This window comes from Adiantum capillus-veneris, chromosome 2 (assembly GCF_014529385.1).
Source record: "Adiantum capillus-veneris isolate H3 chromosome 2, ASM1452938v2, whole genome shotgun sequence".
NCBI classification, from domain to species: domain Eukaryota; kingdom Viridiplantae; phylum Streptophyta; class Polypodiopsida; order Polypodiales; family Pteridaceae; genus Adiantum; species Adiantum capillus-veneris.
Window position 1 is genome coordinate 116,955,135 of NC_140932.1, and position 17,206 is coordinate 116,972,340.

General features: G+C 42.0%; 1 protein-coding gene across 1 annotated transcript; it reads right to left on the bottom strand.

Annotated features, from left to right (window-relative positions):
- Window positions 1–4,120: 4,120 nt before the first annotated feature.
- On the bottom strand, window positions 4,121–6,978 carry STIPL1 (GC-rich sequence DNA-binding factor-like protein with Tuftelin interacting domain-containing protein). The gene has a single exon (XM_086488952.1). It carries the CDS (start codon window positions 6,852–6,854, stop codon window positions 4,260–4,262), a length of 2,595 nt encoding a protein of 864 aa, XP_086345078.1. The 5' UTR covers window positions 6,855–6,978; the 3' UTR covers window positions 4,121–4,259.
- Window positions 6,979–17,206: the final 10,228 nt, after the last annotated feature.

The window sequence follows — 17,206 nt, forward strand, 5'->3', positions numbered from 1 at the left end:
TACGATCAAGCTATTAAGATAACCCAACCATTTTAAAAGTGGGTCTTAGACTTAATAGGTCCAATTAGTCCTGCAACTTATAACACTCAATCTTCGTATATTATTATTGCCACTGACTATGTGACAAAGTGCGCTAAAGCTAAGGTCACGCAAGGCTTATGCAAGGACAACAATTAAGTTTCTCTTTGAGAACATTATTTCATGATTCGGATGTTCCTTTAAAATTATGAGCGACAATGGTACCCATTTCTAAATGAAGTGATAAGAGAACTCACATCAAGTTTCATGATATTTATGAGCGACAATGGTACCCATTTCTAAATGAAGTGATAAGAGAACTCACATCAAGTTTCATGATATTTATGAGCGACAATGGTACCCATTTCTAAATGAAGTGATAAGAGAACTCACATCAAGTTTCACGATATCCCACCACACACCTTATTATACACAAGAAAATGGCCAAGCTTAGAATACTAACAATACTCTAATTTTATTTTGACTAAGATGGTAGAGGCTCATCGTACAAATTGGGATTTGAAGCTTACATCAATTCTATGGGCTTATCGTATTGCTTATAAAGCGGCTATTAATTGCAAACCATTCAAGATAGTATATGGCCAAACAACAATTATACCATGGGAGTTTGTCATGTCCAGTCTTCGAGTAGCTTCTCAAGAAGGTTGGGATGGTAACCTATTATTTGAGCGTTTATATATCCTTTCAGATGCTAGAAGAAGAGAGGCAATTGGCTGTGCAAAATTCCCTTATGGAGAAGGATAGGAGAAAGAAGTGGTTTGACCGCCATTTAAACAACAAGGATATCAAAGTTGGTGATAAAGTCCTTATGTATGGAGTGCGCAACAAAAAGAAAAAAAATGAAATACCCTAGAAAAGGACCATCTAAAGTATGTGAAATTTTCCCAAATGTGAAAACTTTTGGTGGAGTCGAAAGCATTAGATTTCTAAATGGAAGCAAATAAAAAAGATACTACGATCCTTTAAGCCAAAAAGAGCTATGTACCATCTATCAAAAGAAGGTAGCCAAAGCACAAGCAAAGTTGAAAAAGATACAAGTCCAAATTGAGGCGACAACATATTAGGTGTCAATGAGAGGCTAATCTTGGAGCTACACATGCATTCAGAGCTGAAACAAATGACAATTCTTTAGAGTCTAATTTGCCCCTATGATACCCCTTTGTATTAAAGAGCCCTTATAAAAAGGTATTATACAATGCATTACTAGACACCGACGTTGAACATAATCTATTATTGCATGGAATGTGGTGTCAACTAGGAAAGCCATACCAATGCTCCTGCCACATTCAATCGAACGATGGATCAGATTTTTAGCCCACACCTAGCTTTTACAGGAGTATTCTTTGATGACATACTCGTCTTTTGAAGATAGAGGAGGAACATGGGAAGCACTTGGATATAGTATTGTAGGAACTGCAAAAGCATGAGTTCCATGTAAATACAAAGAAAAGTGAGTTCTTTCTCACGGAAATACACTATCTCGGTTACATAGTCTCTCACAACCAAGTAAGTATGGATCCAACAACGATCCAAATGGTACAAGGCTAGCCAATTCCCACTACGGTACATGATGTATGTAGCTTTTTGGGATTGTGTTCCTATTATTGGTGGAGGTTTATCTGAGTCTTTGCTCGTAGCTGGACCACTCCATGACAAGATCCCGACAACAAGGTGCCTTTCACGGGCTTAAGTATTTACTAAGCCATGGTCCTATTTTGACAGTGCTAGACTCAAGGAAACCATTTGAGGTTCATTGCGATGCTTCAGGTGATTGCATCGGTACAATGCTTGATCAAGAATCCCATGCAGTGGCTTATGAAAGTAGACTTCTTAAGGATGCAAATTTGCATGCCTTGATCTACGAGGAGTAATTTATGGCTGTGATTCATGCCTTGTCTACCTGGAAGTATTATCTTCTATTCAATGAGTGGGATATTGTTAACGACCTAGCATGTGAAGAGAATTATGAGGAATCAAAATGGCTACTATGTTTAGTGACCACGAGCGATCTCTATGTAGTAGAGGATATTACCCCACTTGCACAAGCTTACCCCTTGGTACAAAATGATTACCTGACATTCTTGATTAACATATATGTAAAGAAGAATCAATAGATAACATTGAGGAAGCCTACGACTTCACTGAGGATGATCTTGTTTACATAGATGAGGAGGATATGAGGCTTAACCTTAGTACTGCCAGCCAATCAATACAATCTCCTCTTACCTCAATCCTGTAATGTGGTGCAGATACCAATGTGACTCCACCCAAACATAGAAAGGCGGTATCTAGAGTCAACATGTAGTCTTCGGAGAAAATGGACTAAAAAAAACTACCAACATCAGTATATGTGCGCAGAAAGGTACCAAATCATGCAAGCAAGCTAGCCCACATAGACAAAAGTTTGCCTCAAACACACAAAAAATAGGCATGCATTATCAAGAGATTGCGAGATAACACATCAAGTGTCAAAGGGCTATCAATGGATTAATGTATACATTCTCTAATCGCCTAAAAAAAAGGTCACTATTTCTATTATACATAGTGTAAGGAAACTCCAAAGAGAAGAAAACTTTGAAGGAAAGGTCAAGAAGAGAAAAAATACAAGTGTATCAATGCACACTTGACCACCTCTTCATATGAACATGAAAAGTCTTTCTACGTTCCATTTTGATAGGACTTTTTTAATTTCCTATTAAGATGTTTTGAAAGGTTTTTTATTTTTTTGAGATTGGGAGGCCATACTGAATTGAGGAAAAATCCCACCTCAATGGATTTTTGTATGAAAGCACATAAGAGACATCAATGTATTATTGCAAAAGAATTGCATCAGTTGCACAAAAATGCATCCACAGACCATTGCGCTAATTTTGGGCTTTGGAAGCATAGCTTCTATACCAAAAATTGGTCAAGATAGCGCAAGAGCTTTTGGAAATGCAAAAGAAAGGACCATCAACACTAATGGAAATGAAAGAAAAAACAAAACACTAGTGATAAAGCAATCTACCGACCCAACACAATCTGGGACACGCCTATGATCCAACCTAGGGAGAGTAATCTGGGAAGGCCAAGCACAGCCACAACCAGTTTTGGATTTACTTACACTGAAGTATAAAACCCATAAAGAACTGCGGGACAAGTAAATTAAAAATTATGATGAGAGTGAATTTATCCATCAAATATTGTGTCCACAAGAGCACTCACAGTCAAGCATGATCTTCTGCACAGAGATTTATTATTCCTTAAAATCCTCCATTATGAGGGACCAGTCATTTTCACGCCCATCGAAAAGCATCTTTTGTATAGCAAGGTGGACATATGTCCACCCTACAGAAATTAATGCACTCAAGTCACCTGAAAAGAAGAAAAGAAAAACAAAAAAGCTTTGATTTGTAGGTTCAAAATGACTCTTCTACTCAAAGATTCACAGTACATTCATCACAACATAAACCCGCATGCCAAACAGTTGGCCCCTTCTGCCTACTATAGTTTCCTTCAGAATTTCCTCCAGTTTCTCCCCATAGATCACCTGCTTTCCTTCATGATCCATCTTTCATTCCTTGCCTTTTTCTTCAAAAAAGCAGTTGTGACAGCGATGAACATATTCATCTTCTCTTACAATTAGAGCTACTCTGACACCATGCACAAAACGATGAAAACATAAAGATCGGATAGTAGTGCAATAGAACACAGAATTTGATTCAAACTACTTGCAAACACAATTTGCTATTACCATGTCCATGACCTGACCTCAAATCAGAGAGCCTTCAATAGTATGCTCACAACTCTTCAAGCAAGATAGTCAATACACATGCAAAATTTGATGAATCTATCAAGACGAGCAAATCTCCGGAACACCCCAAACCTTAAGAATAACTCAGATTTATGAATTTTAACACACCCAACTGCCATGAGCACGCATCAATGGAAAGCAAGTGAGAGATTGGCATCTAGCATTGTTTACTGACGAATAAAACATTCTGAAGTGATGCTTTCAAGGAAGACATGTCGAAAGCATCTACCACAATCCATATGAAGACTAGTTCCACAAGTGACCCGGCATACAAAAAAATGACCAAGAGCAACAAAGCCACAAAGACTTAGTGACACTTTGAATCAAAATTGAATATTACAGAACCGCTCATTTTGTATGGATCACGATTCATATTTTGGTGTTTTTCGAACACCAATCTCCAAATAATGTACAAGATTGCCCCAACCTATTTCCATCGGTTTGACGGAGCTCGATTAATCTCTAGCAGCTGTTCCAAAGAAACTGCCATCCATCGATCCCCTGACTGGGCATACAGTCTTTGTTGTGCATTGTCCATGCAAACATTAGTGGATCCAAATCCATATACTTGAAAACCATCATGCAATCGACCGATTTTGGGCAAGAATTGCACGTCATTCTGCTCAGCAAAGGTCTCTACAACCTCCTTCAAAGTCATTTCGGCAGGGGTAGCACCATTTTCACGACTAACACCAGCATAGACAGATGAATGTTGTTGGGAGTATGCCGCAGCGGCCGCCGCCGCAGCAGCCTGCTGTTGATTCTCAAACTGCCTCTTTTCTGTGACCCGTAGATAACTTACATTCTCTTTTGCCCCTGGTTGCACAACTGGCATGCCTTCCACAGCTTGGTCCATCATGTCAAGAGCACTCTGCAGATGCCACCTTACTCTTTCATTGGCCAACAGTTCAGGCGTGAGTAGGCCTTTCCAGCCCAGATACCATTGTGTTACTTCTTCAAAATCAGGGGTTGAGCACAGCCAATTGTAAAGAACCTGTCGCCACTTCATGAAAAAACCTGCTTCCAGCAAGGCAACCATATGATGTATGGGCACTGCGGAACCCCACGCCATCACCCAACGAAAGGGTTCCAATTGTTGAGCTTGAGGGTTGATGACAAGCTCTTGCAAGGCAGCCATAAGTTTGGGAAGAATAGACTTCACCAATAACATCTCCCAGCTGCCTGGGTCGAAGACTGTCTGCCAAGGGGATAACAATGCATATGCTGAGCTGTCACTGGCATGCCAGGCTCGCAATGCACTCTCCAGCTTATATCGAATAGGGTGATAAAGAGGCTCCATTCGCTGCCCCAACAAAGGTAACCATGGATGTAACCAAGCATGTATAGGAACGGTCTCTTGGCGTGGATCCCACTGATCAACAGCTATGCTGAGCTTTGGCATTACTAGATGCTCTAGAATGCTATGAAGGACAGACTTGGGAAGTAGACCCTCCCATATTTCCAGAAACCTCAACATAGGTTCAGGGTCACGGGGTTCCCATGAATTGACAGCTGCAAACCGAAGAATTGGAAACACAGCCTCCATTACCAGATGGGGATAAGGTGAATCATTGTAGCTGCTTGCATCAGGAAAGACAGAATAATCCACAGGATCATCTCCTTGAAGTAGGCGCTTCCAGAGACCTAGAATATCGGTCCCATGGAGCGGCTGTAGCAATGGTTCCCAGCCATGAAACACTTTTACCATTAAGGGGAGCCCAAATGATAAAGCTATGGCTGAAAGATTGTGCAGCTTGTACTCTTCTGCATACTCACTTTGCAAGGAGCTGAAAGCAGCTGCCACTGCATCTAAATGCATGAGCCCACTTGCAACCTTCTGCTGCATATCCGCCAGTGTCTTTGTTATAATTTCAAGCGTATCAATCTGCCTCTTCTGCCTGTCAACTTCCCCTTGAAGCCGCACCCGCTCCTTCTCAAGAAGCACTGCTGTGTCCTTCTCATGCTTCAACTTCTTATCAAACGTCTGAATGTCTGCCTCCACTAGATCTACAATCAATCTTACATTGTGCTGGAGCTCTGGCATGGGAATATCATCATCAATATCAGCTTGCTCCGCATTTAGATGCTCTAAATTTGTTAAAACTCGAGGCTGTGGTCCTCGCATGTCTAAAATAGTTTGTACAGGCTCAACACCCTGCTCACTCTTCAAAACAAGTAAATCATCTGCTGTTTTGAAGTCTTTCTTTTTCCCCTTGAACTTCTTTTTCCACAATTGCTCTTTGGGCTTAGCTTCTTTGCTTTTGCCCTCTATTTCCTCGGAGGGGGCTGGAAGAGCAGCAGATGCAGCATGCACCTCCCTGTAGTCATTAAACCCCATACCCATGTTCTTGGGTCGCAATTTTGCCTCAATGGGAACAGCAATGCCCTGGGCATTCTTCCCAAGACCACCCCCTTTGTAGCCCATCTTCTCAAGAAGCTTCATCCCTATCCCTCTTGTATGCCTTTCAAACTCAGCCATATCAGCTCCAATACTGGCACTGGCCCCTTTGCCCTTTGAAGCATTTGTAGACCGGGTTTTTCCCTTTTCCCTCTCTTTCTCGCGTCTCTCAGCAGCTTCCTTGACAAGCTTCCCAAAAGCTGTCGGGAAAAGAGTATCTTCCTCTTCGTTATCTGCATTCTCAGCTGTGGAAGCTGCAAACCCTAGTCCCAAGCTTGACCCTAATCCAGCAGATCCAAGGCCGGCATGGGAAAATTGATCTGCAGAGGAGGCCTTCTCTTCTGCTTTAGGTATGTCTTCTGACGGTTTGAAAGTACCAGTAGAGACAAAACTCACAGGTTTCGAGAGATCTCCTTTCTTGATGACATCTCCGCGCCGCCTGCGCTTTGATAAGGACTCATCATCAGAGTCGCTTTCGTCAAAAACACCATAGAGAGCTTCTTCTCGGGTCTGCGAGCGACTTTCCCTGCGCTTTTTGTTGTAGTAGAACTCTCCACCAATCCATTGTCCTCCGCTGAAGTCGTTCTCCATGCTGAAGCGCTCCATGTGCTGGTATTCGTCCATGGCTGCCGCGGCAAGGCCGGCATACGAAAATCTGCGTATGTAATTTTAAAAGGAAACGTATCTGCTCGGTCGGCTGGCTGGCTATGGCGAACTCTGCTCCTATTTGTCTCGTAACCTATCTCGAATAACTTTTCGTAAATATAAATTCTATCTCTATTTTGCTACAAATTGTGTTCATTTAACTTTACGCCTTTAATTCTCCAAAATAATAAATTATAAATAATAAAAAGGTATAGTAATAGCTTCAATATAATTAAATTCGTTAATTGTAAGATTCCTTTTCACCCTCCGTCTCAATGGCTAGCATGACACACACTCTGCCATCATAGTGGGGTTGGCAGCTGCCTCACTACCCTAGAGGCTAGGAGTCACAATAGTCAATATTGCCTAGTCACTCCTTCAACTGCCGACAAAAACCTCCACTACATCGTCGACATTGCCTACCGCCCACGTTTGCACCTAAGCTCTCACCTTATATCTCAGCGTGTCGCTTAAAACCTTGCTCTAATGCGCCGATAGCTCGCACCTAGCAACAACAACCTCTTATGTTGCAACCTTGCTGACATCTCCCATGACTCCTCTCCTTGTAACTCTATTTATAAGAAGGTTGCCAAGAAAATCTAATCCGTACAAGCACAATGAGAAATAGAGAGAGAGAGAGAGAGAGAGAGAGAGAGAGAGAGAGAGAGAGAGAGAGAGAGAGAGAGAGAGAGAGAGAGAGAGAGAGAGAGAGAAGCAGAGGAGAGAAGTTTCTAACATCATACGTGATTGTTGGAATTAGGGTTGCAGAGAAACGCACACAGCTTGGAGAAGACGAAGGAAGCTCAAGGCACAGAACTGAGAGTGTGTTACTTAGTGTGCAATGGAAAGATAGATAGCCCGAGAATGAATGGGCGTATATACAATGCACGGGGGAAAAAACCTCCTAAAGAGGGAAAAAATGCCTCGACGGTCTTAGTGTGTTCACACACATCACTACCACATGTATATGGTAACAAATCCCCCCTCGAGTGATGCGGTGAACGAGAGCTGGCACATGAGTAAAGGGAAGTGCCATGCCCTAAGGACATGATCAGTCCACAAAGGGGAGTAAGCCCAAAGCTTTGCGGAAAGCTTCGAACTTCTCACAAGACAATGCCTTTGTGAAAAGATCTGCAAGGTTGTCCTGTGTTGGTACATAAGCCAAGCTGATCTCTCCTACTGAGAGCCTCTCACTGACATAGTGGTAATGCACCTCCATGTGCTTTGTGCGAGCATGAAAAACTGGGTTCCTCGCAACTGCCAATGCACTCTGACTGCCAGTGTCGATAGTGTTGGCAGTGTCTTGTCCAACACCCAAATCAGCCATAAGGCATCTGAGCCATACACACTCAATTGTAGCTGTGAAGACTACCCTGTACTCAGCCTCACAACTCGAAGCGGCCACAGTAGGTTGCTTCTTGCTCAACCATGATATACATGAACTGCCAAGCATGAAACAAAAACCACTTCTGGACACTCGCATGTCAAAACAACCAGCCCAATATGAGTCCGAAAAAGCATGTAAGTCTGGCGGCAATGATCCCCCCTTGGAATAAAACAAGCCAAGATATAAAGTGCCACTTAGGCAGCGGAAAATCCTCTTGACAGCCTGCCAATGCTTAGACCCTGGGCTATGCATAAATCTGTTGACCTGTGAGACTGCAAACTGAATATCTGGCCTCCTGTTGCATACATAAATGAGGCAGCCAACAACAGTTTGGTAAAGAGTGACATCAGCAGGATCGCCAGCATCATGTAGACTCAACTTCAAACCTATTTCCATGGGAGTGGCAATAGGTTTGCAATCCTCAAGTCCAAACTTACATAGCAATGTCTCTATGTAACTTTTGACACAAGGCAATACCACCATCACACTGCTTAAACTGTATGCCCAAATAATGATGCAACAGCCCCAAATCTTTCATCTTGAAAGTAGCATTCAAATCAGCCTTAAATTCAGTAATATGTCTCTCATTTGGTCCAATGAATAGCAAATCATCTACATAAAGAACCAAAATGAGAAGTACATCACCCTCACGCTTTACATACAGTGTGCTTTCTGTTGGATTGTTACGAAAGCCTTGTTTGACCAAATGAGTGTCAGCTTTCTCATACCAAGCACGACGAGATTGCTTCAACCCATACAAAGCCTTCTTACATCTGCACACTTTGTCCTCTTGTCCTTTCTTGACAAAACCGTGAGGCTGCGTTACATATACTTCCTCAAATATGTTACCATTCAAGAAAGCAGTAACAGTGTCTGATTGATGTACATCCCAACCAAAATGAGCTGCCAATGCACATAGAAAACGCACAGTAGTCGTACGACAAGTGGGAGCAAAAGTCTCTTCATAATGTATGCCTTTTTGCTGTGCATAACCCTTTGCAACAAGTCGAGCCTTATGGCGATCGATCTCACCATCCGGCTTGCGTTTCAACTTGTAAACCCACTTTGTACCAATGGCCTTTTTGCCAGGATGTAAATCACATAAAGTCCATGTGTCATTTTCTATAAGTGCATCATATTCTGATTGCATGGCAGCCATCCAATTTTCTGACACAGCCAAAGCATAACAATCTGATGCATAAGATGCATGGTGAGAGCCTGAACAAGTATGACTAGACAAAGGTGCATCCAATTTACTGTCACGCAATGTATGCACCAGCCATTTTGGCTTACCTCTAGCCTGCTCATTTTCAGCCCTTTCCTCATCAAGTACATCATGCACATCTGCATCAGTAATAGGCTAATCTGTAACATTTTCAGAAACCCCCATAGGTTGTACATTTCCCTCATTAGAATTTATATTCGAACTTCCACCACTGAAAAGAGGCAACAAAGTGTCATAAATGTCCTGCGAGCTTACATTACTGTCTCTAGTACATGACAACAAGGTCTGAACAGAATCTTTCACAAACACAATATCCAGTGAAACCAAAATACGCTTTGTTTGTGGATGATACAACCTGTAACCTTTGCTTTCAGCACTATAACCAACAAAAATATATGTGACAGTCTTATCATCCAATTTTCTACGATGTTCTTGTGGCACCAAAGCATATGCCAAACAACCAAAAACACGCATGTGCACAATAGAAGGCTTTCTATCATGCCATGCTTCATATGGAGTAATAGATTGCAAAGCTTTTGTAGGACACCTGTTAAGTACATAAGTGGCACACATGATGGCCTCAAGCCAAAAAGAATGCGACAAAGCTTGACTTTTGACCATACATCATGCCATTTTTGTAAGCGACATGTTTTTTCTCTCAGCTACACCATTTTGCTGAGGCGTATAAGGCACTGTAAACATTGGTGTTTTATCCCACGACTAGCCAGAAATGCATTAAATTCATGAGACATATACTCCCCCCCTCGATCAGAACGGAGGGTGCCCATATTACATTTCGAGACATTTTCAGCCATAGCCAGAAATTGTTTGAAGCACATAAAAACTTTCGACTTCGCTTTAAGTGAAAACACCCATGCATGCCTGGAGTAATCATCAATGAAAGTCATGAAGTAAAGGTAATTGCCCAAGGATGGAGTTTGCATGGGCTCACAAACATCACTATGCACAAGCTGCAACTTGCATGTGGCCCTAACTGATTCATCCTTTGGAAACTTCGAACGTTGCATCTTACCCAAAATACAGCCTTCACAAACATGTTTGACAGGTGCTTCAAGAGGCGGCAAAGAAGCAACCATATCAGATTTCTGCAAACGCAGCAAATTGGCAAAATTCAGATGCCCAAAACGTGCATGCCACAATTTTTCATCTGAAACAACCCTTGAATCTGCAACTGCATTTGCAAAAATTTTTCCACACTTGTCGTCATACAAAGTAAGCTTATATAGCCCACAAGACAAAAGGCCAGATGCAACAATTTGATCACCAAAACTGAGATCATGAACTGTATATCTGTCATCCACAAATTTGGCTACAAGTCCAAGTCTAGCAACTGCAGATACATACAAAAGATTCTTCTTGATCCCAGGTACATAAAGTGCATCAACAAGTGTGAAAGAATTGCCATTTGCAGCAGTAAGCACAATCTTTCCAACTCCCTGAACCGGATAAGAGGCATTGTTGGCACAAGTGACTGAATTCCCATGAGGGATAGACTCAAGAGAGGTGAACAATTCACGATGTGAGGTAATGTGCTTTGTAGCACCACTGTCAAAATACCACACATGTGAATCTACAGCAACTGACATGCATGCATCATGGACATTAGGATTGTAAGTGCACTCTGCACTAAAAGCCGATTCTGCATCAACATCAGAAAGACATTCTCCTTTCACAAAAGACTCAACAATGGCTGCATTTGTAGTGGAACCAGCATTTGCAGTGGAACCACTTTCTTTCTTCTTAGCCTCTTTGGCCTTCAACTTAGGACATTGCTTGATCAAGTGATCATTAGCTTTACAATAATGGCAACACATCTTCTTTTTTCCCTTATCACCAGAGTTTCCCGACGAATTGCTGCTTGCAGAAGCATTAGGAACAAAAAATTTTCACTCGCAGCAGAACCATAAGAAGTGGTTGCATTGTTGTTACCACCCTTTCTTTTAGAAGCAATAAAAGCCCGTTCAACTGCACGCTGCCTAGTCCTGTTATTTTTGAAAAGTGACTCTTGTAATAGCAATGTGCATAATGCATCAAACTTGACAACTTTAGGATTTCCTTGGGTCATAAGTCTCCAAGTACTAGTAAAAGTCTGGTAAGAATCTGGTAAGGCATCAAGAATAGTCTGCACAAGGGAACTGTCTGAAATGACTTCACCTGCAGAAATAAGTTGCTCATTGATATCCTTGACACCATCAAGGAAGTTTCCATATCATCTTCCTCATGCATAATCTTCGATTCCAGCTCTTTACGCAGTAAAGCAACTTTAGCCTCATTGCGGCTTGCATAAAGACTTGCTAGAATATTGTTGGAATTAAGCTTGCAAGGAAACGCACATAGCTTGGAGAAGATGAAGGAAGCTCAAGGCACACAATAGAGAGTGTGTTACTTAGTGTGCACTGGAAAGATAGATAGCCCTAGAGTGATGGGCGTATATACAATGCTTGGGGGGAAAAAACTCCCAAAGAGGGAAAAAATGCCCCGACGGTCCTAGTGTGTCACACACATCACTACCACATGTGTATGGTAATAAATCCCCCCTGGAGTGATGCAGTGAATGAGAGCTGGCACATGAGTAAAGGGAAGTTCCATGCCCTGAGGACATGATCAGTCCACAAAGGGGAGTAAGCCCAAAGCTTTGCGGAAAGCTTCAAGGTTCTCATGAGACAATGCCTTTGTGAAAAGATCTGCAAGGTTGTCCTGTGTTGGCACATAAGCCAAGCTGATCTCTCCATCTGAGAGCCTCTACCTGACATAGTGGTAATGCACCTCAGTGTGCTTTGTGAGAGCATGAAAAACTAGGTTCCTCGCAACTCCCAATGCGCTCTAACGGTCAGTGTAGATAGTGTTGGTAGTGTTCAGTGCAACACCCAAATCAGCCATAAGGCGTCTGAGCCATACACACTCAACCATAGCTCTGAAGATTGCCCTGTACTCAGCCTCAACTCGAAGTGGCCACAGTAGGTTGCTTCTTTCTCAACCATGATAAACATGAACTGCCAAGCATGAAATAAAAACCACTTGTGCACACTCGCGTGTCAAAACAACCAGCCCAATCTGAGTCTGAAAAAGCATGTAAGTCTGGCGGCAATGATCCCCCCTTGGGATAAAACAAGCCAAGATGTAAAGTGCCACTAAGGTAGCGAAAAACCCTCTTGACAACCTGCCAATGCTTAGACCCTGGGGTATGCATAAATTTGTTGACCTGTGAGACTGCAAACTGAATATCTGGCCTCGTGCTACATACATAAATGAGGCATCCAACAGTAGTTTGGTAAAGAGTGACATCAGGAGGATCACCATCATCATGAATACTCAATTTCAAACCTGTTTCCATGGGAGTGGCAATAGGTTTGCAATCCTCAAGTCCAAACTTACATAGTAATGTCTCTATGTAACTTTTCTGACACAAGGCAATACCTGTCATAATAATCAATATCTAATTCTCCTAAATGATTTTCTCATATTAAACTGATCATTTAATGTGGGGAAGGCCAGGGGAGAAAAAGCTAGAATATTGGTTAAGCTAGCAGACCGGCCACAGTAGGGATCCAAAGAGGGAAAATAGGGATCCAAAGGGGGGGCCATCTGCAAAAGAGCCATGTGCAACAATGGACTAAAAAGACCCTAAGGTTCAGCCCATTAAGACTTCCAAAATGCTAAGGTTCCAAAATTCAAAGGTTGTGTCCAAAGGTCAACCCTAGGGAAAATTGGATGCTTTGTGTGTGCCCTAAAAATCTTTGCACATCCCTACATGGGAGGGGGCGAGCCCTAAAGGTAGGGGATGAGAGAGAAAGCCACACACACACACACACACACACACACACACAGAGGCTCCCTTTACACAAAGGGAATGAGGGACACATGTCAGCTCCCTAGGCCAGATGCCCACAAGGTGTGCCCAATTCCTATTGGAAGGCCCTTGAAGTGGACCAATGAGAATTAAGCTAGAGTAAATCTAGTTTAATTAATTTAAAAACATTTAATAAAAGAAACCAATGAGAATTAAGTCTCTTAGAAGACTATTGGGCAGTCTCCCAAGGAGTCCAATGAGCATTCAGGAGCCCAATGGCTTGCCTGATTCCTATTGGCCAAGAGGCAAAGGGGTCCAATGAGAGTTTAGTTTAATTATTTAATTACCTAAAGCTCTCACAAAAGGGGAAAGGGGGACACATGTCAGAAGGCTATCACTTATGCTGCTTAACACCTATTGGCTTGACTTGGGGAGGTCCAATGAGGCAAAAGCCAGACCAATTTAGCAGGAAGGGCTCGCCCAAGAGAGAGAGGGGGCTGATTTTTTCTTGGCATTGACACACACACACACACTCACACTTGACCATGTGTGAAGAAAGAATACTCTATCTCCTCCCAAGCTTTAATGGAGAGCTCATCACCTACTCCAAGCTTGTGAGATAGAAGCCTACATCAACACTCTCTTGGCATGTGGATGCAAATCCAACCAAGAGCCAAGCTTCCATGCATGCTCATCTTCTCTACCAAGCTAATTACTAAGCTAAGCTATGCTAATATGAGTGATTATGTGAGGAGATGTACATCTTTCTCGTAAGATACTCCTTCTTCCTCTCAATCTACTCTCATACCCTACTAGCTCTCACCATCTTCGAAGGTGTGTGAGGTCTTGGGTCTGAGAACGGGGATAATTCAAGTTGTGTTTGATTAAGTGTTTTGCTTAGTGCATGAAGCTTCCATCTTCATTGCACTAGCTAGTCTTGAAGGAACACAAAGAATTGTATTGTACAATGTCTCTCTTGATGGGAGAAACCATAATACAAAGCCTTTTGGAGGGGGGACCGGCTCCATGCAAATCCGGTCCTCAATTGTTGTCAATAGCTTAATTTCTCTCTCTTTTGAAAGTATTGTCGATGCTATCTAACTAGGTGTTATGTTTTTTGTTGCTCTCTCTCCACCCAAGCACTCTTGTAATTCTCATTAGGAATCTATTCTAATGAAATGCCCACTATGTTCATGCTAATTTCCGCTACACATAAGTTATTAGGCCATCAAATGTTACAATACCACCATCACACTGTATGCCCAAGTAATGATGCAACAACCCCAAATCTATCATCTTGAAAGTAGCATTCAAATCAGCCTTAAATTCAGCAATATGTCTCTCATTTGGTCCAGTGATCAGCAAATCATCTACATAAAGAACCACAATGAGAAGTACATCACCCTCATGCTTTACATACAATGTGCTTTCTGATTAACTGTTGCGAAAGCCTTGTTTGACCAAATGAGTGTCAACTTTCTCATACCAAGCACGATGAGATTGCTTCAACCCATACAAAGCCTTCTTACATCTACACACTTTGTCCTCTTGTCCTTTCTTGACAAAACCCCGAGGTTGCGTTACATAAACTTCCTCAAATATGTCACCATTTACGAAAGCAGTAACAATGTCTGATTGATGTACATCCCAACCAAAATGAGCTGCCAATGCACATAGAAAACGCATAGTAGTCGTACGACAAGTGGGAGCAAAAGTCTCTTCATAATGTATGCCTTTTTGCTGTGCATAACCCTTTGCAACAAGTCGAGCCTTATGGAGATCAATCTCACCATCCGGCTTGCGTTTCAACTTGTAAACCCACTTTGTACCAATGGCCTTTTTGCCAAGACGCAAATCACATAAAGTCCATGTGTCATTTTCTATAGGTGCATCATATTCTGATTGCATGGCAGCCATCCAATTTTTTGAAATTTGTGCTTCATCAAAAGACAGAGGTTCCTCAACATCATGTAAGCTAGACATAGCCAAAGCATAACAATCTGATGCATAAGATGCATGGCGAGAGCCTGAACGAGTATGACTAGACAAAGGTGCATCCAATTTACTGTCACGCAATGTATGCACCAGCCATTTTGGCATACCTCTAGCTGCTCATTTTCAACCCTTTCTTGATGCACATCTGTAGCAGTAATAGGCTGATATGTAACATTTTTGGAAACCCGCATAGGCTGTACATTTCCCTCATTGGAATTTACATTCGAACTTCCACCACTGAAAAGAGGCAACAAAGTGTCATAAATGTCATGTGAGCTTACATTACTGAAAAGAGGCAACAAAGTGTCATAAATGTCCTGTGAGCTTACATTACTGTCTCTAGTACATGACAGCAAGGGCTGAACAGAATCTTTCACAAACACAACATCCGGTGAAACCAAAATACGCTTTATTTGTGGATGATACAACCTGTAACCTTTGCTTTCAGCACTATAACCAACAAAAATAAATTGACATCCTTATCATCCAATTTTTTGCGTTGTGTTTGTGGCACCAAAGCATATGCCAAACAACCAAAAACACACATGTGGTCAATAGAAGGCTTTCTATCATGCCATGATTCATATGGAGTAATAGACTGCAAAGCTTTCGTAGGATACCTGTTTAGTATATAAGTGGCACACATGATGGCCTCAAGCCAAAAAGAGTGTGGTAAAGCTTGATTGTTGACCATACATCTTGCCATTTCCATAAGAGAGCTGTTTTCCCTCTCAGCTACACCATTTTGCTGAGGAGTATACGGCACTGTAAACATTGGTGTTTTATCCCACGACTAGCCAGAAATGCATTAAATTCATGAGACATATACCCCCCCCCTCGATCGGAACGGAGGGTGCCCATAGTGCATTTCGATACATTTTCAGCCATAGCTAGAAATTGTTTGAAGCACATAAAAACTTTGGACTTCGCTTTTAGCGAAAATACCCATGTATGCTTGGAGTAATTATCAATGAAAGTCACGAAGTATAGGTAATTGCCCAAGGACGAAGTTTGCATGGGCCCACAAACATCACTATGCACAAGCTGCAGCTTGCATGTGGCCCTAACTGAACCATCCTTTGGAAACTTAGAAAGTTGCATTTTAACCAAAATACAACATTCACAAACATGTTTGATAGGTGCTTCAAGAGGCGGCAAATAAGCAACCATATTAGATTTCTGCAAACGCAGCAAACTGGCAAAATTTAGATGCCCAAAACCTGCATGCCAAAGTTTTGCATCTGAAATAGTCCTTGAATCTGCAACTGCATTTGCAAAATTTTGTCCACACTTGTCATACAAAGTGAGCTTATACAACCCACGACACAAAAGACTAGATGCAACAATTTCATCACCAAAATTGAGATCATGAACTGTACATCTGTCATCCACAAATTTGACTGCAAGTCCAAGTCTAGCAAGTGCGGATACAGACAAAAGATTCTTCTTGATCCCATGTACATAAAGTGCATCAAAAAGTGTGAAAGAACTACCATTTTCAGCAGTAAGCACAATCTTTCCAACCCCTTGAACCGGATAAGAGGCATTGTTGGCACAAGTGACTGAATTCCCATGAGGGTTAGACTCAAGAGAGGTGAACAATTCACGATGTGAGGTAATGTGCTTTGTAGCACCGCTGTCGAAATACCATACATGTGAATCTGCAGCAACTGACAAGCATGCATCATGGACAATAGGATTGTAAGTGCACTCTGCACTAAAAGCCCATTCTGCATCAACATCGGCAACACAGTTTCCTTTCACAGAAGACTCAACAATGGTTGCATTTGTAGTCGAACCAGCATTTGCATTGGAACCATCTTTCTTCTTAGCTTCTTTGGCCTTCAACTTAGGACACTGCTTGATCAAGTGATCATTAGCTTTACAATAATGGCAACGCATCTTTTTTTTGC